Source organism: Pipra filicauda, unplaced genomic scaffold, assembly GCF_003945595.2.
Source record: "Pipra filicauda isolate LSUMZ 115617 unplaced genomic scaffold, ASM394559v2 scaffold37_size4185640_pilon, whole genome shotgun sequence".
Classification (NCBI taxonomy): Eukaryota; Metazoa; Chordata; class Aves; order Passeriformes; family Pipridae; genus Pipra; species Pipra filicauda.
The window spans coordinates 261114-283223 of NW_024104509.1; the positions used below are offsets into that span (position 1 = coordinate 261114).

The 22110-nt window shown below is 35.5% G+C and overlaps 1 protein-coding gene across 4 annotated transcripts in view; it reads left to right on the top strand.

The window, feature by feature from the left end:
* SLF1 (SMC5-SMC6 complex localization factor 1) overlaps positions 1-19809 on the top strand; it is a 35206-nt gene extending 15397 nt beyond the window's left edge. For 3 of the 4 annotated variants that reach the window (XM_027728970.2, XM_027728969.2, XM_027728971.2), the window contains 10 exons: positions 182-348; positions 1708-1845; positions 2531-2696; positions 8744-8891; positions 10964-11109; positions 13101-13267; positions 13765-13871; positions 15736-15828; positions 16250-16432; positions 18844-19340. In XM_027728970.2, coding sequence (XP_027584771.2) covers positions 182-348; positions 1708-1845; positions 2531-2696; positions 8744-8891; positions 10964-11109; positions 13101-13267; positions 13765-13871; positions 15736-15828; positions 16250-16432; positions 18844-19340 — 1812 coding nt within the window. Of the gene's footprint in view, positions 1-181; positions 349-1707; positions 1846-2530; positions 2697-8743; positions 8892-10963; positions 11110-13100; positions 13268-13764; positions 13872-15735; positions 15829-16249; positions 16433-18843 lie in introns of all 4 variants that reach the window. The other variant, XM_027728968.2, reaches the window with a different exon arrangement.
* The last annotated feature ends 2301 nt before the right edge of the window (positions 19810-22110 follow it).

Here is a 22110-nt window from a genome sequence, read left to right on the forward strand (position 1 = left end):
TTCGTTTTTTTTTTAAAACTATGAGTTTTTCTGCTTATAGTTATGCATTAAATTACATGTTACTGCAGTGATTAAATACAGTCTTTTGGTATTGTAAAGAATAAAGAAAATGAATAAACTCGTAGTGAATATGGATCTTTGGCTGGTATGGAGCCATTATTATTTTCTCATTTTATTACAGGGAAATACCGATGCAATATTTTTTGCCAAACTTTGTCACATTTTGTACCTTATTCTCCAACATGATCCTCCCTGGAAGTCCCTGTCTATGTTAAAGTATTATCTGGATCTTCTTCAGTGTCCTATCTGTAAGAAAGGTACATGGTCTTTCATAGAGATGCTTGTAAGGTAAGAAAGTTTAATGAGATGCTGGATGCAATAGTTGTTATGTTACTCCAAACTCAGGGACGGTGGAGGAGAATTGGCACTCTGTTGCATCAAAGTCACGTTTTCAACAGAACAAGTTAACTGCACGTGAAAGTCTAGAATTGTAACAGATTTGGACATTTCACTTGATATTTCACAAAGTGCTAGCTCACAGTCAGATAGATTTTTTTTTTTTGAAAGAAAAAGATGTACATTTTCTTAGCCTTCTTCCTTTTTAAAAAATATTTTATTTTTTATGCTCTCCACAGGTTATAATAATCTATGTATTGTTGCTAACATGGAATGTATGTGTATAGATACATATCTGCAGTTACAAAGAAAATTCAAACTTTATCTTACCAAACGTGAAGTTTCATATTGTATTTTGATTTTGATTTTAATTATAACCTCCACCATCTTATTGAGAAGTCTGATTATATCTTATACCTCTACAAATGCAAGACAGTACATAGGAGTTGTTTGGGTAGTTAGTATCTGCTTTATCTTAAGAACTCATTTTTTGAAATTTGGACCAATAGAATTTAATTATTCTGTTCATTTGGAAGAGAAACTATACCTCTTTTTATTGCTGTCATAAAATCTTAACTAAGATTTAAATACATTGATCCAACTGTGATTACACATATATGAACGTATATGATTGTAAGCATGTCTTGAAGGGCATTGAATCACTATAATTGGACATTTAATAGTTTTTATTAGGAACACGTCACATGTAATGGAAGAGAATATGTCTTTTAGATGAAGTATTTTGTCTTTTAGTACTTACTGCTGAATGCCAAGACCCAGCAGTTGTATACCTGGTGGTGCTAGTACTCAAAATTCTAGCTAAAAAATGTGTTTGCATGTTACTGAAGAATTATCTCCATCATACTTGACAGTCTGTAGTCCTGTCAAATGGTATGTGTGAACTGTTATCTGAACTAAAGTTTGTAGGATGTTGCAAATGTTACAATGGCTATAGAATATTACAAGATTATCTTGTATTTAAAGGATTTTAAAGATGTTCTGTTAAACATAGTAATTGTACAATAACTCGAGTAGAGACAGAAAAATGAAATACAGTGGAAATTATTTAGTTTACACTATAATACAAAATCTTAATCTGGAACACAGAAACTCAGTCATAAAGATGTTTTTTGTTTTGTTTTGTTTTTCTGAAAAGAGCTTTTAAACCAAAAAATTAGGCTTTATTGAATGTTGCTGGGGAGCAAGCTATTTCCTTGTCAAAACAGTCAAAATTCAAAGCTGACTTTTTTGCCACTAGATCAGACTACGATTGCTGTCATACAAATGGATTTTTTGGGTTTTATTTTTCAGGTCTTGCCTTTACTGCAAAACCATTTGTCATGTTGAACCAGTTTCAGGGAGAGAAGATGAACAGAAGATAGTTCACAAAACATTATTGAAGTTTTTCTTTGATTTAGTAAAAGCTGAAGTAGAGTTTCTGAAAAAAAGGTGAGGTTTGTAGGATAATACTTTCTTATTTTTCACAATTTCACATGCATTTCCTTACCTACAGCAGCTTATATCCTGATTTTTGTATATCCCTAATAAGATACTGTTCTACAGAGATGGCAGGTTAGCATTTCCTTTTATATTTCTCAGTTCTTAGTTCGTAATTTGTGTAGACATTTTCTAATTGTATTTTAAGGCCTCTTACTTTTCCGAGCCTGTTATTTCACTATACTATAAGTTTCCGTAAGCACTTAATTTTGCTCATGTTGTATTTTTAGCTTTGCAGTGCTTCAGTATTCATCCTTTAAGGTAGACAAGCAGCATTTTGAACATACTGATTTTTATGTTGGTTTTTTTTTTACATTCAATTAACTTATCTTCCTATTATCTTAGGGAGACAATTGTCTTTCCTTGGTTTATGAAGTATAAAAGAAGTCTTGGTTTTTCTCTGCCTTTATATAGTGAAAGTGCCCTTTACTTTATGTAAATATTGGCACAATATTCCCCCAATCTAACAGTAATAGTCATTATGGTACTTATTATTCAGAAACTGTGTCTGATCTTTCCATATTTAAAAATTGCCAAACCTGTGTGTGTTTTGACAGAAGACAAGGTTTCTGTCTGGTAACTGTAGTAAAAAAGCAGCATAAAGCTTCAGGTTTTTTCCCTTTTTTTTTTTTTACAGTTTGGTTGAAGGGATCAATTCACAGCATCAGCAAGTCATGCCACAGACAGTTCTTTTGAAGACATTTTGGCTGGGAAGCGAAGCCTCAGTGCTTTTTACCAAACACATAAATATTCTAGCAGATTGGGTCATACTTTCCCACAGAGAATTGAACAGAAAAAATGATGTGAGTATGAATTTTATACTTTAAAATAATGAAGACTGACATTTTTTTTTAAAGACATTCTTTGTTCATTCTTTTGTGAGGAATTATATGTAAGTATCACAGCTGCTTGTTATAGCTGCCTTTTGTTGTGAAGCATGCTGGTTTTTGCTCCACTAAAGGAAATGAATTGATCCGTAAGATTCTCATATAGATGTGTAGAGAAGAAACGAGTCATGAGTAGTTTGTTGGCTACATTCAGATGTTCACATGCCCTTACCAGCAGGTATTACTGTAGTTATTAGGGACACCAGCTTAACACATCCTGTCAAACAATATGGTGTAACGAAAGAGGTGATTATCTTATTTTACAGTGGTAGGATTCAGGAAATGTTTGAAAGAGAAACCTAACAAAACTAATACCTTTTTGCTATTTTCTACAGACATACATTATTTTACTCTAATAAATGCCCTTTTTCTTCCCAGTTTTTTTTCTTCCCAAGTCTTTTAGTTTCATTTTGTATCTTCCCTAGGACTTTTCATAAAAATGGAATTGAAGGCAACTTAATTGCTGTTCTGTGACCTGCTGACCAGCAGGACATTGACCTGAAAGATACTGAGTGTCCTCTATACCACCTCTTTCTTTTCAGAAGCAAGAGGCCTTGTAAAACATCTTTGACTTCTAGATTCTCACATAAAATAAAAACTTAACTGCTGTCTCTGCATTCTCTTTTAAATTATTGTGAAAGCACAGAATAAATAGATACTTCATTCACTTTTTCAATACCATAACAGAACAATAGAAAATCAAGTATTCCGGAGAAAAAAAGCACTTTCAATATAATACCTAGTAGTTCTTCATTATGTTATGAAGGCAAAAAGATTAAACATAATGAAAGCTTCACGCATCTTACCTAGACAGACCTCCTACCTTTTTTGAGGGCTATCAAAGCAAAACATTTTTAAACAGTTCTCCTTTTTATCCTTGGTCAGGATATTTTAAAAGTGCCTAAAATTAGGCTTCTATACTCATATTTATATTTAAACAACCTACCTTTTCGAAGTTACTGAGCACCAAGCAGGCTTACGTGCAATTGGTGTCAGCGGCCATTCTGTTTCTTTGGAAAATGAGACTGCTTTCATATTTTTCCTGGTGTTGAATCCACACTTTAGGTGTAGGCACCATTTGCTTTTTTTCTGCTATTCCTTCTTTTGACAAGTTCCAGCACTGTAAGTCATACCTTTTTCATAAACCTTTCTTTGCATTGTCAGAGTAATCACTTGTGTCAGAATGTATATACGAAAAATAAGCTTAAAGGAAAGAATAAAACATAACATAAAACACAGACACCTACCTCTTGTTTAGATTGTTTGCTTTATATACATATGTAAGAACTGTGGTTTCAGCACAAAACCCAGATGCCTGTTGCTTTCTCACTTTGATCTTATGCACTGTAATGTACAATATCCCTGCAGATATGAAGTCTAGCCTTAAAAAGAAGCTTGTTGCCTCATAATATCTTTAGAGGTTTTATGTTATTTCTAAGAGCCTTATTTATATATTGCACTGTAGTTTCTTTTCCATTACATTTTTTGGCAAAGATAAACTCTAAACCAAAATACCATATTTTTATAATCCAACTTGTCATTATCTCTTCCTTAACTCTCAATCTTATTATACTGATTTTTCTGTATACTCAGAGACTCCTTTTAAAATTCCATTACATAGGTTGAAAGGTCATTTGGAAAGCCAAAAGAGCAGATCCTTCCCAGCTGTGCAGGCAGAATTATGTTTTCTCCTTCCTTTTTTTATCATTTTAGAGATGCATAAATAAATCCACAGTATTTCTGTGTCATTAAATGTAGCTTACAGAGTGCAAAATTTTCCTTCAGTTTGAGAGTGTGAGTCATTGTTACCAGTTTTGGTTTTTAAAAGCTGTGTGTTTAAGAGGCAACACCTTGACTTAGGGCCATTCAGAAAGCTAATTAAAAGGAATGACTTTGAATATTGTTACTATCTGCATGGTCACCGAAATTATGTGGTTTGTAGCAAAGTTTAAAGGGGTAACCATGTTTCCCAGTATGTTAGCTTGTGAGAAGAAACAAGCATGCCAATTGTGGTATACCAGACTTAGATGCAGTTCTTCAGTGAAAATACCTGTAAATAGAAACAGATGAATAATTTAACTAAATTCTTTCTTGGGACATATCTAACATAATCTTTTCTAATTGTTAAAAGTGGGCAATTATTAATTTTTTTAGTTTTTTAGAATCTGATTCTCTCTTTTGTGATTCAAAGAGATTGCAACAAATAAGCACTTGAGTGCAGGGAAAATATTTGTTTCTTCTAGTGCTGATTTGTGGCAAAATTATGTTTTATGTATGTGTGTATGTAAACACACCTTGTGAAAAGAGCAATCAAAAAAAAAAGGAAAACAAAGAATGAGGGACTGTAAAGACTCAAGTTACATATATGAATGTGTTTACTTTCCAATGTTAGACAGAATTTGCAGTATCATAAAAGTACCAGAATAAAATTTGTGACAGGAAATTGGATGCCCTTATGATTGCTGGGTTAATCTGTTGCTACAACTTGGAGGAATTAAGCTGAAACACTATTTTTGTAGTTTAAAATGCATTGTTGAAGAACATGGAAGTTTTTCCATCACTTGAGCTTTTCAAATCAATTATTGAATATAATTTTAATATACATAATGTTTATTATTTGCTGTATTATTTAAACAGGCTTGATGCAGGAATTCCTGGTCAAAGTTCCTTGAATCAAATTTGTCAATTCAGTTTTAGAATTTAGAAGGGAATGTGTATATTGCTTATAGCACTTGGAGTAGCATTGCATGGCTTTTCACAATGTCACAGATGGTATCAGAAGTGCTTTTCATCCTTGAAAATGCTGTTTTGTTTTTTTTTAAAGAACTGTCTTATGTAGCCTGACAAAGAAGTGAAAAAGGCATTCATTCTGGTTTTTAGTTGCATATTATGAATTTGTGTGGTATAAATTTGCAGACGTAAATGTCTTTCTAGTCTGATCACTTCCGGTGGCTTTTTTGGAAGTATGGCATTTTTGGAGTACTGCATTTACATCACATGAAAAAGAACACTAAAGAACAGTTCTAAAATAACTCTGTAATTCAAAATAAAAAAGTTAGTATTAATTTTCCTCTAACTTAAAAGCTTTCCTATTAGCACTTTTATGTGTACTAAAAAGAAATGGTGAAACTTCTGCCACTGTAACACTGTACTTGACTTGGCAAACCATTAAATGGAACAGCAATGTAGTTATTGGGAAAGACAAACACTGTAACTTCGAACGTGCTCTCTTCCTCCTCCTCGTCCTTCCACCAGCTTTTATTGCTGAGCACAATGTTCAGAAGGCCTTTGGTCATTTTGGGTCAGCTGTGCCAGCTGTGGCCTCTCCTAGCTTCTTGTTGGAGGGGCAGAGTGAGAAAAAGGCCTTGTCACTGTCATACATGGTAGCAAATTTCATGTTTAATGGAAATGCTCTGGGTTTTTTCCTTTTTAATATTGCATGTGTTTTCATTGCTATTTTGGTATTGTTTTGTGGTTGAAAATATTTTTAATATGTCGATATTTAAATATTTTTAGAACATATGATCCTTTCAGTAAATTAGAGCAATTTCCCCCTCATTTGTAGCATAGGACCATTTATTTCAAAATATTAAGGAGAAGCTCTTGGTTTGTCCTACTTTTTTTTTACCAAAATCAGTTAACCAAGCCTACAGTTGGCAGTATCTGGCTTGTCTCATTAGCATGCAGACATACTTATCTAGGCACATATAGCTGCAACTAGTATATCAACTACATTTTATATGCAGCTATATATCTGACTGAGAAAAATTATTAATACTTGCAGTACTACCAGACATTATTTCAGTATTCTGCCTCAAGGTCTACTTTCACCCCCACCATTTTCTTGAAAGTATTTAATAAAGGAATTAATTAAGCCTGTGATTAAGAAACAAGAAAGAGAATGTAAATGCTTGTGCATTACATCTGTGTCTACCTCAGATTATATCTCTATGTCATTGATCCTGTCACTTAACCTCTGTTAAAATTGTGCTTATTTGCTGCATTTGTGAAATTTATTTCCTACAGAGAACTATTGATGGAATTAAATTATTCACCTAGTATTTTGCTTTGGGGTCCAGTGATAAGAGGTATGGATACTAAAGGAAAATTTAAATGCACTTCGGATGTTTTAAATTGTTCTTCAGTTTCTGTTCCTGAATCCTTAGAAGATAGGGAGTAATGTACCCTTCTAAATATTTAAATTTTAGTTGAAAAAAGCTATTTTCAGATTTTTAACGTCCATATCAGTGTTCTAAGGGATTTTTAATTGTGAGATTGCACAGTTCATCTAGAATAAATTATGACACAGTATAAATTATGACACAGTAAAGCAAGGGGCAAACCAAATCAAGTAGAGCTTAACAGAGTAAGAGGAAGTATGACTGGAAGCAATCTGGGAGATCACATTTCTAACCGATTTTGTCTGACCACTTCTTATAAACCTTCAGTGATGGAGGTTATGCTGCCACCCCACACCATGTTTATTTGTAGTTGTGTTTGTTCCTTTTCTTTTGAATAACTACTAACTATAGGGACAGTATTTATGTAGTTTTATTGACTAATTACTTTATAATCTTTTTATTATAAAACTCATTTATGTCAGAGTCTCTGTTGCTCTTATGTATGTCTGTTTGACTTGCATTCAGACTGATTTTGGTGCTTTTCAGCTCCTGAGGGAGTCCTATTAAATTATTTTAAACCAACCTTGAACATACTTTTCTTCTTAAAGGAGTATCAGAACAAACCATTGACTCAGTTGTGTGTACCTATTAAGTTCAATTTCCCTCTTAACCAAAATTGTCTAGTTTTAACTACTCATTCTGTTTCACTAGGTACCATATGTCAGCTGGTGCTCTAGTATAACAGTAGTGATTTTTTTGGTAGAGCCTTAGGTAGGTGTCTCTGGTCAAATGAATTTTGTGCATTCCTACTATGGTGCATGTATTCTTCCAAGTTGCGCTTTCATAAATAACTAAGTTTTCTGTGTTTGTACATGTGGTCAGAGGAATAACTTACTTCAGAGTCATTGCATAAAGTATTTCTGCATGGCACAGAAAAGTATTCAGTAGACAGATATGACTTCACTTTGCACAGGCTAACTCAGACACTAGAAACACTGCTTTACCTAAGCAGTACTGATTAAGTTCTCACATGGGTGAACAAATGCTTCATCTATCTCATGGCAGTGTCTGGATAGCATACTAAATTCCTGTGTATTATCTTGATGCCTCCTTAAGAAAATACACTTAGACTTTTTTATTTACACATGACCATTTTATGCCATGGGGAGAAAATGGTGAAGCTAATACCCAAGGGGAGAAAATGGTGAGGCTAATACCCAAAGGTATGTGTTTTTTTCAAAATTCGCACCTGCTAGTCTCTTTGGAAAGAAGAGTTTCCTTTTGCAAAGTGGCTACCAAATATTTTTCTGTGCAGGACACTAACACCTTGCACCGTTTTCCCTTTCGGCACAGACATACATAGTTAGGCACAAAAGGAGCTTTAATTTCATGGTGAAATCTTTAGGAAAAGAGAATCGTAATAGAGCAGAGAAAAGAAGATCCTCGTATTGTCAAATACAAGGTTAACTGGAATAAGTCCAGTACCTGAAATCTTATGGTTAAACAAAACCTAACTTAAAAAGAAATCACATAATTGTACTGGTAAGCTTTGATCCCATTTTGCATATTGTTTTAGACAGGATGTTTTCAAATAACTTGTTTCTCTCCAGTGCGAAATCTTAATTAGTGTGGCATCCGTGACGTTAATTGTGTTGACCTGGCTGCAACAGCTAGCTTTTGAGCAGAAAAAGAAAGGCCAGTGAAGGAGTGACATGGCAACAGAGTAGGCTTTTATCTAAAGATATCCTCTTTATCATAGACCATGTTATTGCTGGTACATTATCAGTGTGAATTTGTTATACAGTACAGGTCTATAGATACTCTCTGTTTTTTTCCATTTAGGCTTTCAGATGTGAAATTGCTGGTCTATTAAGTGCCATTCTTGGAACTGTAGTGGAGTATTGGATCATCTCAGGTTTTCTTATGGACAGAAACGTGTTTCATCAAATAGCTGATGATTTGGCAGAGTACCTTGCCATTTCGTGTGATGGTGAGTGTAGCAAGGTCTCTCAAAAGTCTTCTAACCGGGTACACTAAATCCTAACTAAAATCCTTGGTTTACCTTCAAGTTATTTTTTATGTCCTGTTGCAGCTGTGTACTGTGATAGTGTGGTGTGTGCATATGCAGGAAAGTGTTTTATTGTCTGTCTCTTGGTGTCAAGCGAAGACCAAAGAGAACAGGCTTTCATATTAAAATCCCTCTAAATAAATCTCATTAAGTATTAATGTGAAAGCAAAACTGCACAGTGTGAGGAAGAAAAAAAATCTTTGGAGCTCTCTTGTCAGTGTAGGAAAAGCTTTAAGCATATCATAGTAAAACTTAAATACAGAGAAGCACTTGGAGACACCTTACTTAACTCAGGCCAGTTTTGTCACTTCAGAAAACCAATAGTTTGCTAAAGACACTTCAGATGTAAGTACAAAAGCTACCCTGAACTCTGTGACTCCTACAGGCTGGAAGTGAAACATTTCAATGTCTCATTCCAAATCCTTAGAATTAATAGACTTTATCTGGGGAGTGGGGGAAAATTCCATTGAGTCCTATGAATGACTGTTGTTCCCCCTCATTAAATATACTGGTTAAAAAGAAATGTCACGACTCAAGTAACTGTTATCATCTAATATGTAATGTTGGTTGAGGTGTCTGTACTTTTAGCAACTAGGGGTTGCAGAACTCAAAAGACAAAAAAAATAATTTCAAGAAAAGTGCTTAATTATTTTAGTTTCATTTTCAAACTTAATTCCCACCCCCACTCCCTCTACTGTCCCCATTGAAGAAATATGGATATTGTGGTTTCAGTCATCATTTTCTGTAGTAACAGGTGTATGTAGGCTTCATTTAAAGTGTATCTGCCTTCTACCTGGGTACTTGAGAACTATCCTGAAAAAAAATTAAACTAAAATCTTAGTCTTGGGACAAATATTTCCACTCCACTCTTACAGAAAGCAAATTATCAGAACTGTTATAGCCTGCCTTGCATCTTAGAAGGCCAAATCAGATGGAACTTTGTAGTATTTAAATCAATGGAGCTTTTAGTTTGTACTGCTATTGCCACCTCTCCAACAGATTTTCTAGCTGTCCTAGAATAAGGAGAATCTTAGTTATATATTTCTTACTTTCCTATACACAAATGGAAAACAAGAACAGCATTCACAGTCTATTTATAAAGAATAAAGATTCTTTGACCTCTGCAACTTGGTACAATGCACAGCACTTAAAGCAAAATTGTTGCAGAGTTCTTCTAAATTCAGTTGCTCTTACAGTAGAAAATATCTGTACTCTCAAAACTTATGTTTTGATTGAGTCTACAGATCACTTAATTTATGAGCACTTCTTAGCAGAACAGAATATTTCCTCAATGCAGGAGGAAATCTCCACCTGTTTCACTTGTTATTTTGACAAAATTATTTTGCTAGAATCGAAATAGAAATTCATATCACCATAAGAAAAATCAGTCATTCTCTCTTGTTTTCCAAAAAAAGAGCGGTAGGCCAGACATATGCCATATATATATTAAGAAATATAAAGATATATAATTTCTTCCTCCACTGAGTGGTTTTATTTTTTTAAACAGTGTAAGCTATTTGATACATCTGAATGGGGTTGCAATTTGCTTACAGTCACTTCTAATGTAGAACTTGTAGGTCACCCTGCATTACTTGCAGACATTGTTATTGTGTTGCAACTCTTATCTGAATTTGTGTCACTTAAATATTTAAAAGGTGATCACTTGCATAACTTCGCAAATAAATAATTTTATTCTCAAAATAAAGGTGTAACTTTTATAAGAGTATATTGAGAGCATTTTAAAAACTGATGCATAAAAACTGATGCTTTGTCTTTTAACACATGTTAAATGTAGTAGCTGGTCATTATCTTAGATGATGGATAAAATGTTTTTTAATGTGATTATTTTTAGTAATTCTTCTGGAGAATAGCTTCTAAATCTGGAGGAAAAAAAGTCTGGAAGAGCTATATTTTAGATAACTAGATGTTTTAGATTTTTGCATTCTCATTTAAATATTCACTTTATGTTTTCTCTCCCCATTGCTTTTATCCAGATTTTTCTGTATGTGAATTAAAAATGTTTATTTGTGCCATACCATCCCTCTGGCTTCAAATGTTTGTCGCAGAAGCAATTTTAAAACACATGTGTCTACGGAGGAATATAGCTGTTCCTACAGAACCTCTTTCTCTTCAGAAAATAGTAAGTAACTCTTCTACTCCTTAATAACTTTTCAGACTTCAAAATTTGACAAGTAATTGGATTCATAAAAGTCTCAAAAAATACTTTTTCCTTGTGGTCTAAGGTCATGCTTTTTGCATGCATTGTCTTCCATGTGTTTCACTGCATATAAATTTCTCTTTGCCTAAGATCTAGGTCTGGAACAATGGTAAGATTTTTCTTGCCAGAGAATTTGTCACACCTGATTAATTTGTTTACATGCAGTTAACTTGAAGTCAAACAGTGAAACAACAATGAACACAATAAAAGCTTTTAAAAATAATCTCTGATGTAAATAGTTTATTGCAATGCTACATTTATAATTAAGGAAAATGCCAAATAGTGTGATTTTTCTGGGCTACCTTTTCCTTCTGGTTTTTTTAGGAGGTGACAGTCTATTATTCTGCTGTGTCCAGGTATTTGTTACATACAAGATTTTATGATTTTGAACCACATTGTATTCCTGTGAATTTTTCCTCTTAAAAATTTTCTTCTACTTACAAACCTTTGCCTGCCTTCAAATCACAATTTGTGATAGTTTGTAAGGACATAAATGATGAAAACTGTGAAAGAAATTCTTAAAACCATGACAGCTGGCAGGTTGCAGGCAAATCAGGGTGATCACACAATAATGACATGCCCTAACTTAGAGCGTCATTTCAGTAATCTTAGTACCAATGCCTAAACAGAATATGGAATCCATAACTGTTTCACTCTTTCTCTATGTCCTAAAATTCTACAGTTAGAGTCACAGAAAAACAAATTTACATCTTCATACATACACCATACATAAGTTTTCTTGAATTTTACAGGAGTTTATTGTCAACAGAGGTCACTGTTTATTAATATAGTATGTTTAAACAGAGCTCAAACAATAGATGCAGAATTTTAAAAATAAACCAACTGTATATCTAATATTTAAGTATATAGCCAACACATGCAGCAGGATTGCTATTTTTAGCATTGCCATGACTACTGATCACTTTCTACAACTACTGAAATGTAAATTTTTATAGTGCTTGAAACAAGTTCATGTGCTTTTTGTGGCTTTCCTTAGTATTACTATGTCTCCTTTCTTATTCCATACAATAAAAATTAAATATCATCCCGTTCTGTGAGTTCTTCTCATACAGCATCTTATCAGCTGGGCTTTTCTCTGGGTTCAATGAGTGACATCCTACTCTCTGGTGGTAAATGTGCAGTGAAGGCACAAGTGAGGTGTCCCTCACCCACAGCACATTGCCTGCAGAATCTAGAGTGATCTTAAGTAATCTAAATACTAAAAGCCTTCCATAATGCCTTTCTTCAGATATAATCATTATGTTTTCATTGAATGAATCCCCTCACTGGACTTTTTCCTATGTTTTTGTCAAACTGCAGAAACTTGGATGAATTTTTTAAATGAGCTATATAAGTAAGTTTGAAACTCTGTGTTACTGGAAAGAAGCTAACATATCTAGAACACCCAACACTATCTTAATAATGAGAGAGCACTAAGAGATCACTAGCTTATTTTCTTTAATTGCTCAGACTTAGTCCAACCCTTCATCTTAGAAGAGGTGAAGGAGCGGAAGGAGTATTTCTTTAGCAAATTGCTCCCTGGGTTGGGAGCAGGAAGTTTATAAGTTCTTTCATTAAATACATGAAAATCAATTAATTGTACTCCACTCTTATGTCCAGCTAAAGTGATCCAAATTTTCTCAGCTACCAGAAGCCCAACAGAGAGGTCTAGAATTTCCCAGTTTCTGTCTCAGACACAAGCCACTCACCTCTGAGGCCGGTGTAAAGAGTGAATTACAAGAATATCAAAAGGGATTGCAAAAGACAGCTTTAAAATATCTATATGTACAATCATTTAGTGATCAGATTTTTTAAAACTTAGATGCAGCAAGCTGTGGGTCATAGATGACTGCTTTGCATCAAGAACAACAAAAGAAAATTACTTCATTTTAAAAATACTACTTCTGCAACAGGTCTGTTCCTATTTGCCTGCTTTGAGAGAGATAGCATTGCATGAGACAAAGATACACAAAGCAAAGAAAAAGAAAATAGGGCAACAGCCATGCCCTGAGTCTCAAAGGGCATTACAGATGCTAAATGGCGATAAGCAGAACCAAGTCAAAGTGCTGCCTGATCTACCGTAAGTAATACCTATAACATCACCAGTTTTATTCTGCTTTGGGGGACAGCTTCTGACCTGACACATTTCTTGAACTTTATATGACCTGTTTTGTTGTCTACAAATTACTGCAACTGACAGAAAACTCCATTGTAAACCTGTAACACCTCTGGGCTGGGGTTTCCCCCTTTCCCTTTGATCGTCAGTTTCAGTGTATATGCAGACTGATGTAGTTGTATTTGCCCAATATTAAATTTATAGGGTACATAGAGAAGTTGAACTGTTCATACAATTACCTTTAAAGAAAGTTTAATTATGGGCAATGGAATTTTATTACTGTTTTAAATAGTTATAATTAAAGGACCTAGAAATTATGTAATTAAGACATTTTAGAAATTACACTGAAATGGATAGATCTAAGTATGCTATATATAAAAATTTAAAACATTAAGTATATGTACATTATCTTAAAACATGAAATAGCGATTTTAAACCTGTCCCTTTTGCTCTCTTTTCAGAAACCTAACCTTTAAGAAGCTTACAGCAAAAGCAGAAGCTCAGACTGCACACACCAAGGAGAATTGCTATCTTTTGGCTGAAGAGGTATACAAGAGAAATATTAAAGGTATTCTATATATCTAATATATGTTAAGAACTTTAAAATGGTTAGAATTGACAGTTTCAGGTTTAAAAACTTATCCTGATGAATGCTGAACTAAAGTGATGGTTTATGCCCAAGAATTATTTTCTTATAGTTCATGTTTGGAATTATATATATGGTGCAATAAAGTTACCTTCTTCATTACCCTCCTCCCAGATATTAAATAAAATGTACAGCTTGTGTGAGCATATTCCAGTCTTGCCTGCCTTACTTTGCTAATCCACCTCAACCTGTGCTTGGTAGGATCAACGTCTTCTGATTTGAAAGTATAATTCAGTCTTCATCTCTGAGTCTTAGACATTTTGTGAACAAAGACTGAGGAGTATGCTATGTTACATAGCTGTGTTAAGCATATGGACCGTTTTCTTCCAGGCATTCAGCCCAGACTGTGAAAGGCATTTGGCTTTTGTCTTAGCTATACTGGAACTCAAGTACCTAAGGAATAAAACAGCATTGCAGTAATTCATTTGTTTCCTCCTTATTACACAATTGCTTGAACAGAATTACTTTCTGGAACTACTTTTTGTCATCTTCATCATAAGAAATTTACCTATGACTATATTAATATGACACCCAAGAGAAGGCTCAGAAAAAAACCTGGCAAAAGCAAGCTGGGATTGTTCAAACAATAAAAACAGAATTGTAGCAAAACACTGAAGGATAAAAGGAAACCTCACGTCCTTTTGTTATATAAGAGAGTTTCAGTAACAGAGCCAGACCATACATTTTAAAAATTGGTTCCCTTTCTCTTTATTGCTTTTGCAAGTAAAAGTGGTGTGAATTATTATGTGCTGACTTCTACAAAGAGAAGTGAGCTGAAGGACTGGGAGGGGGGAACGAACCCTGCTTTTTTTCTGTTCTTCGTCTGCCAAAATTGTAAGTAGTGTCTTCTGCTGAAGGAATGAGTATGGAGCTGACAGATTTACATAGTGAAGGTATTAATATAACAAAATGTTCCATGTAAATCTTATCACAAAGGTTGAGAGATTTAGCCTGAGATATTTTGAATTTCTCAGATGTTTGGTGCATCATCTTTCACCTAGCATCAGGATTTTCTTCTTGCTCTTAGTCAAACCTAATCAATTATTGAAAGCAAAAGAGCATTTAGAACGGGTCTGAAGTTTTTATTATGCAGAAACTAATGGTGTCTTTACGTATAAGCATCAGCTCTCAGTTGCTTGTTTAATTTTTCACACTTATTTCAGCTTATTACTAGTGCTAGAGATTTTTTCCAGAGGATTTTCTTATTTTTATTATTACTACTATTTCTCTCTTTTTTCCCTCCCTCGCTGCTGTAGCCAAGTCAGACAGCCTATTGAGAAACAGCAAACCATCTGTTAACGGATTTGAAGTTCTGAATTATACTTGAGTGTGTAGAGGCACTCGTGCTTAGCCAGAAACATTCATTTTGAATTAAGCTATAAATGCTGTGTAAAAAGAACCATACATTTTAATGTAGGTTCATGAATAAATTTAAGGGAGGGCAACTGCACTCTAAAGTTTTATTGCTTCAAAACCTGGTATTTTTTGGTGTTCTGTGATCACTTGGTGCTTTTATAGTGTGATTGAAGCTTTAAACCTTGAACTGGAGGGGAGATAATTCTTGTGTTAAACCGTTTGCAATACAATTTCATTGCTAGATCTCTGGTGGAACAGAAGCTCTGTGGGTTTTTTTTCTTAAAGGATGGTTAAAAAGGATAAAGGAAAATCTTAGTTATTATTGAGTTTTCTGGTACACAGCCAGGTCTCCTAGTTCCAGGCACTTTGATTATTTTCTTTAGTTGCTATCTTGCCTCATCTAGTGTAATCTATTAATTTTTCATGGTAGGAGAGACAGCCCTGCATAAAGCTTGCATAAGTAACAACGTGGAGAGATTGATTCAGCTTCTCTCTTTCCCTGGAACAGACATTAATGTTAAAGGTAAGTTATTCATTTTCTCTAGAGAACTAAGAAATAAAGCCAGATAAAGAACTCTATTAATATTTGGTATTAATATTAATATTGGTATATTAATGTTTGGTAATAAAGTTTGTATTTATACTACTAAAACTGTCTTTATTATTTTAAACAACACAAAATGAGGACTTTTTAGCAGACATTGAGGTAAGATGAATTTGTAACTGAAGCGAGTTTTGCCATCACATTTTCTGCTGATTTTTAAAAATGCTATTTAATTTTTTTCAGTTTTTTTCAGTACAATTTCTTGTTTTGAAATCACAAACTGCCACTCTAGCCATAATGAACACTAAAAATTAAAGTATTTTGCTGTGTAACAAATTACGTTATTAACGTTTCAGTACTACTTCTGCTGTTTTAAAACTTCCCTTGATTTATAATGCAGACTATGCTGGCTGGACGCCTTTGCATGAAGCCTGTAACCATGGCAGCACAGTGTGTGTCCGTGAAATTTTGCAGCGTTGTCCAGAGGTAGACCTGCTCAGTCAAGTGGATGGGGTGACTCCTTTGCATGATGCGCTGTCAAATGGACATGTAGAAATTGGCAAGCTGCTACTTCAGCATGGGGGTGAGTGCATTTATGCTAAACTGGTTTAGGGAAATTATCTAACTGTTCTAAATCCATGTGAAGTTCACAGCGTTTTTCTTAATAGTTGTTTTAAAATACAATGTTATTATGAAAGATTTATTTTAAAACATTTTTAAGCCGAGCTGGTTTGGTTACAATAAAAATAATACTGTTTTCACAGTTATCTTGATCAGCTGAACATGAAATTAACCAGGATTTTCACATTTTTTTCCAGTATGTCGATGGTTTTATTCTGCATTTTACACCGTATGCATTGTAACTATATTCTCCATAGTCATTAATGAAGGTGCAGATTACCTAGTCGGCAAGCAAGGCTAAGGATTTTCTTTTGTTTTGATTGATTTTTACCACAATGCAAATATAATCATGTATTTCAACATAAATTTGTTCAGGATTTATGAAAATTAATGTGATGGTCTTTGAAGAACACAATTAGTTTGGTAATTAGTTTAAGAAAGGAATTTATATTGTAATCATGATAACTGCTGTTTAGGGATAATAGTGGGAGGGATGCCTTAGTTTCTAAAAAAAGATACATTGCCCCTTAGGCAGGCACATGATAAATGTTTTAAACAATATTTTTTGTTCAGTAACAGGGTATTTGTATCTTGGTTTGAAGTATGTATTGTATCAATATATTTAACTTACTATATTTTTTAAAAAAAAACAACCAAATAAAACAACCAAAACCAAACAACTACATAGAATGGTCTTGGGTATCAAGTCTTCCTTCTTTTAATTAGTTTATTAAAATGTGTGGTTTTCAGTATCTGTACCACTGACCTACTGTGTCAGCATAAACTGTGTTTTATATGCCTAGTCGATTTTTTCAATAAAAATCATTCTGTGTGTAGTCATGAGGCAGAAGAGTGCACTGTGTTGAGATGGCCTATTACTTAATTAAGGTAGAGAAACAAAATTTTATTTCATTCTTGGCATACAACCAATATTTACAGTCTTCTCCTGCCCCCTAAAGGCTATGTCTGTGTCTGTTGTACAAGTACTGGATCATAATCAGTACATTCCTCTGCAGTTCTGCCTCTGTGTTGGAGGAGCCTCAGTTCTGTGATTCCCAGGTGTTTTATATATTTACTCAGCCATGTATCTGACATGCCAAGCCAATACCTGGGCTCAGTTCCATCAGTCTAAGTGATGCAACAGCCAATATTATAGTAAGCCCAGCTCCTCAATTGGAAATGGCATTGCACTGGCAGATGTACATTTTTCCTAGGCTATTGTGAAAAATTGGTAGTGGATGATCTTGTTGTCTTAGGGGAAGAGGTCTACTTGCACTTGCATTCTTCAAGGTTTTCTGGCAACTCTAAGGCTGCAAATATATAGTATATTTGCCTTTGTCACTCTCTGAGTTATGGCCTGGTAAGTAACTAGCAAGACTGTGGTAGAAAGAATCTTACCCATTCAGTGTGAATTTACTCAGCTTAGTAATTTAGAACACATCTCTTTAAAAACTTACTCCATTTTCTGTCTTTAAAAACCTTCAGCTTGCAGAAGATTTAATGATACTAAATAATCAGTAATAATACTAAAGCTTAAATCAGGGCAAAGTTAAAATTTCTACTATGGATATGTAATGCGAGGCTTTACCTTTTGTCAATAAAATGTATTTCTGAAGAAGTATTCAAGTTAAAGTGACATTACTGCTTTACCAAGTAACCCAAATTTATGTAAGTAGATTCCTGATGTGTTCATCTTTAAAAAACACCTGTAGTGTCTTAACAGCCTTCCTTTTTTCTTACTGAGGCAGCCTTTCTTAAACTTATCAGGAGATGTGTAAGCTGTTCAAATATTAATAGGTCCACTGTACTAATAAACAGGAAATACTGTAAGAATGCAGTGCAGTCTGAAAAGTAAACATGTCCCATTTACTCACTTTAATTCTATTTATTAGAGCAATTATGTTTTGCATTTCAGAAGTCTGTTAAGACCAAATTTTGAAACTCAGTTGTTGGGGAAGACTTGGATTCCCACCTCAATAGTTTATCTTGCTGCATAGCCTAAGGCAAGATTGGCCACAGCATCCTGAAAAGGAAAATAAAGATCATCACAGTAACATGCCTTTAATTTGAAGTCAGTGTCAGCAAATAACCTGGTCTGTAAAGTACTTAACAGAATTTTGCAACAGTAATAACATTACATTTTTACATACTCTATGGAAGTTAACACAAAAGCTTAAACAAAATTTTACAAAGGATCTCTCTACATGTTCTAGATTGTATTGCAAATATGTAACTCATCAGTTACATCAACATAACTTAGTATGAAAAGGAACTTAAACAGACTCCTAGCTTCTGGCAAAAACCAATCCAAAATCTTGTTTGGCTGCCAAATCAAATCTGCTGTTGTTATTAATGTTTATATTTTCCCTACAGGACCAGTCCTTCTACAGCAAAGGAACTCCAATGGAATATTGCCACTGGATTGTGTTGAGTCAGCAGCAGTAAAGGAAGAACTTTTGAATCTTGTTCACCCAGAAGAGAGCATTGAAAGCTTTTATGAATGCATAGAACAAGAGTTTTGCAGTCAGCAGAGAGAACTCTGTTTGATTTTATTTAATAAGTTGCTGCTGAATTATTGTTCAGTTTATAATCTCTCTTCACCCTTGACTTTAACTCTCAGAGAGGTAGCTTGTTCAAATGTACTTCCAGTAATGGTTTATGGTAACTCTGAGATGAAAAACACATTTTCTGAAGATTGGTTAGTAGATACATATTTTAGAGAGCTAGAAACTTTTCAAAAGCTACCACAATTTCTTCAAGAAATATCTGGAAACATGTTTTTCTTCCCTGGAGAACAGATGAAAGTCTTGTTAGCAACTGTGGAAACTATGGTAGAAGCATATCAGCTCTTAAATCTTTACAGCAGTTAAGTTCTAAACAAGCCACATTGGCTGAATCTTGATTGTTAACCCTTGGTATTGGCCTAGCTTTTTTTCTGACAAATTTCACAGCCCTACACGTGTTGGTATCTCTCACAGTGTTACTATCTTCCTCTAGCAGATCCTGGAAGTCAGAGACACTGATTCAGCACAGTTTTTTGTCAAAATTTTCCAGTACTTGCCTGACAGATCTAGATGTCTGTGATCTTAGGAGGTGCTATATCATCTGCAATGAGTTAAGCTTTGTATTTTCTCTCTTGAAAGTCTTTGTTACCTGTCTCATGCCATAGGTCACTTTGGTTTTCAGAGGTAGTGACCCTAAATTTAAACCTAGTAATTGATTGTTTCAATCCTTGAGAAAGGCTTGTGCCTACATCTTTTAATATCCTTTAATAAAGCTAATGTTATAAATATCTGTCATGAAATAAAAACATATGGAAAAGCAAATTTCTTTCATCAATTTTTGTCTTATTTATTCTTGTCTTATAAAAATTAAAATTATGTTATGTAAATTAATTATGTCTTGTAAAATTCAAAACAGAAGGCACTATATCTATATTTACAGAATCAATATAGTATCATTTCCCATGTCTTTGTTTGATAGAAATGGTCACACAAAGAGGTGTGGAAAATCTTCTCACTCATCAGCACTGTGTCGCTTGTGGTCACGTTCATTTGTGCAGTGACTGCCTTAAGGAGACTGGCCCAGATACCCAGGTGATTTACAAAACTGTCAGCACATTATGGAGTTCTTGGAATCTGGTGTTATCCTGGTGTAAGAGTGTGGCAGTTTGAGCCACACTAGAAATCCAAAATCCAATTTTCCAGGCTCTCCCCACCCCTTCCCAACAATTTATCCTAACACTGGAGAGAAACTTTCAGGCTAGAGGCTTCTGTAGGGGAGGGGGGAAGTATATACATTTATTTACACAAATAAATATACTGTACAAACTAAAAGCAACTATATATATATATATATATTTACATTTTTGTCAGTCAGTCCTTTCAAGCCCCTCCTTTTAACTACTTTAGTCCAGGAGCAGCTTTTCAAGGCTGATATGTAACACAGTCTTTGCTGTGGGAGTGTTCTGGGCTCCTGAACATTCCCCCCTCACCAAGTTCCAGTTGTTTGTTGCAGTCTCTCCTCCTCATGAAGTCCAAGAAGATAGCTTTAGTCTTTGCTCTTCTGCTGCTGTGTGATTTCTCTCTCATACCTCGGTTCGTAAGCTGCTGCAGTGTAGTTTAGCTTATCAAGCGTCCACGTCCTGGAATGTTGATTTCTCCTCGGGTTTTCGGCTGTCCTGCATCCAGATCACGGCAAAGACATCCTCCAGGCCCCTCTCTATCGGGGGTCCATCTCCAATTCTTGCCTAGGATCCTTCTCCCTAGCAATCGAGCCCCTCTGGCCCATCCACTTGGCTCTGCTCCAGTGCTGAGCCTCACATCCACTCTCACTAAACAGCGAGAGGGAAAAACAGCCCTCCTCTGCAGCTTGGCTGCAAAGGGAGGGTGGGGGGGGAAGAAGAAGGCCTGGCTGCAGGGCCTGCCTCTCTCTCTCCCACTTACCAGTTGTTTGTGAGTCGCATCCCTCACAAACATGCACTCATTCCAATGCTGTCTCTAACTCTGGCCTAGGCAGAGTTAGGGGGGCCACAGGGCTCCCCTCCCCCCCCCCGAAGGGAGAGAGAGGGAGCCCAGCCACCCCCTGACTTTCAACACCTACACACAGCAGACACCCACAGCAAAACAACCAAGACAGAACTGCCAACAGCTTCCAGTGCTGTGATATATGATTTTGAGCAGAAGCAAACAACATGGATGGTGATTGGCTCTCCAGGGAACACTGCCCTGGCACTCAATCACCTCCGAGCCCCTCGAACTGTCAAGGGGGCCAATTTCAAACTATGACAAACTTTAGGTGATGCTAGAAAGTTTAGGTCCCCGGTTTCTGGGTGGCAGTGTGTGTGGAAGGATTTGGGCAGGTTCTTATGGCATTTGACACCTCCTGTTACCTGGGACTTCACACCTGAACAGATATTCGACCCTAGCAAACTGACACGTCACCTGATGGAAGGGTACCTTGCCTACCCCAATCAAAACCAGCAGCTTCTTGCCCTGTACTGGGATCTGGCCTATGCTTATCGACCCACAGTTCAATACTCTCAGAAGGCTGTAGTGGAAGCAGGGACACAAACTGCAATGGAGAACACTATGGCTGAGGTAGGGACTCAAACCACAACAGCTACAGTCATTGCCCCAGTAGTGAAAAAGAAGAAATGGATAAGGCAAGCTACAGGTCCATATCTGTGCCAGACATGTTAGAACTTCAATATGAGCTGGAGTCAAAGGCAGCCAAGTGGTGCCACAATTGATATTGCCAATGCGTTTTTCTCCATTCCTCTGGCAACAGAGTGCAGGCCACAGTTTGCCTCCACCTGAAGGAGCGTCCAGTATACCTGGAATCAACTGCCCCAGGGGTGGAAGCATAGCCCAATCACCTGCCATGGACTGATCCAGACTGTACTGGAACAGGGGGGAAGCTCCAGAACACCTGCAATATATTGATGATATTATTGTGTGGGGTAAAACAGCAGAAGAAGGTTTTGAGAAAGGGAGGAAAATAATCCAAAGCAAGGTAAATGGACCTGCACGAGAGATCCAGTTGTTGGGGAAAAAATGGCAGGATGGACACCGTCATGTGCCCATGGATGTAGTAAACAAAATAACATCTATAACAAGAAGGAAACACGAGCTTTCCTAG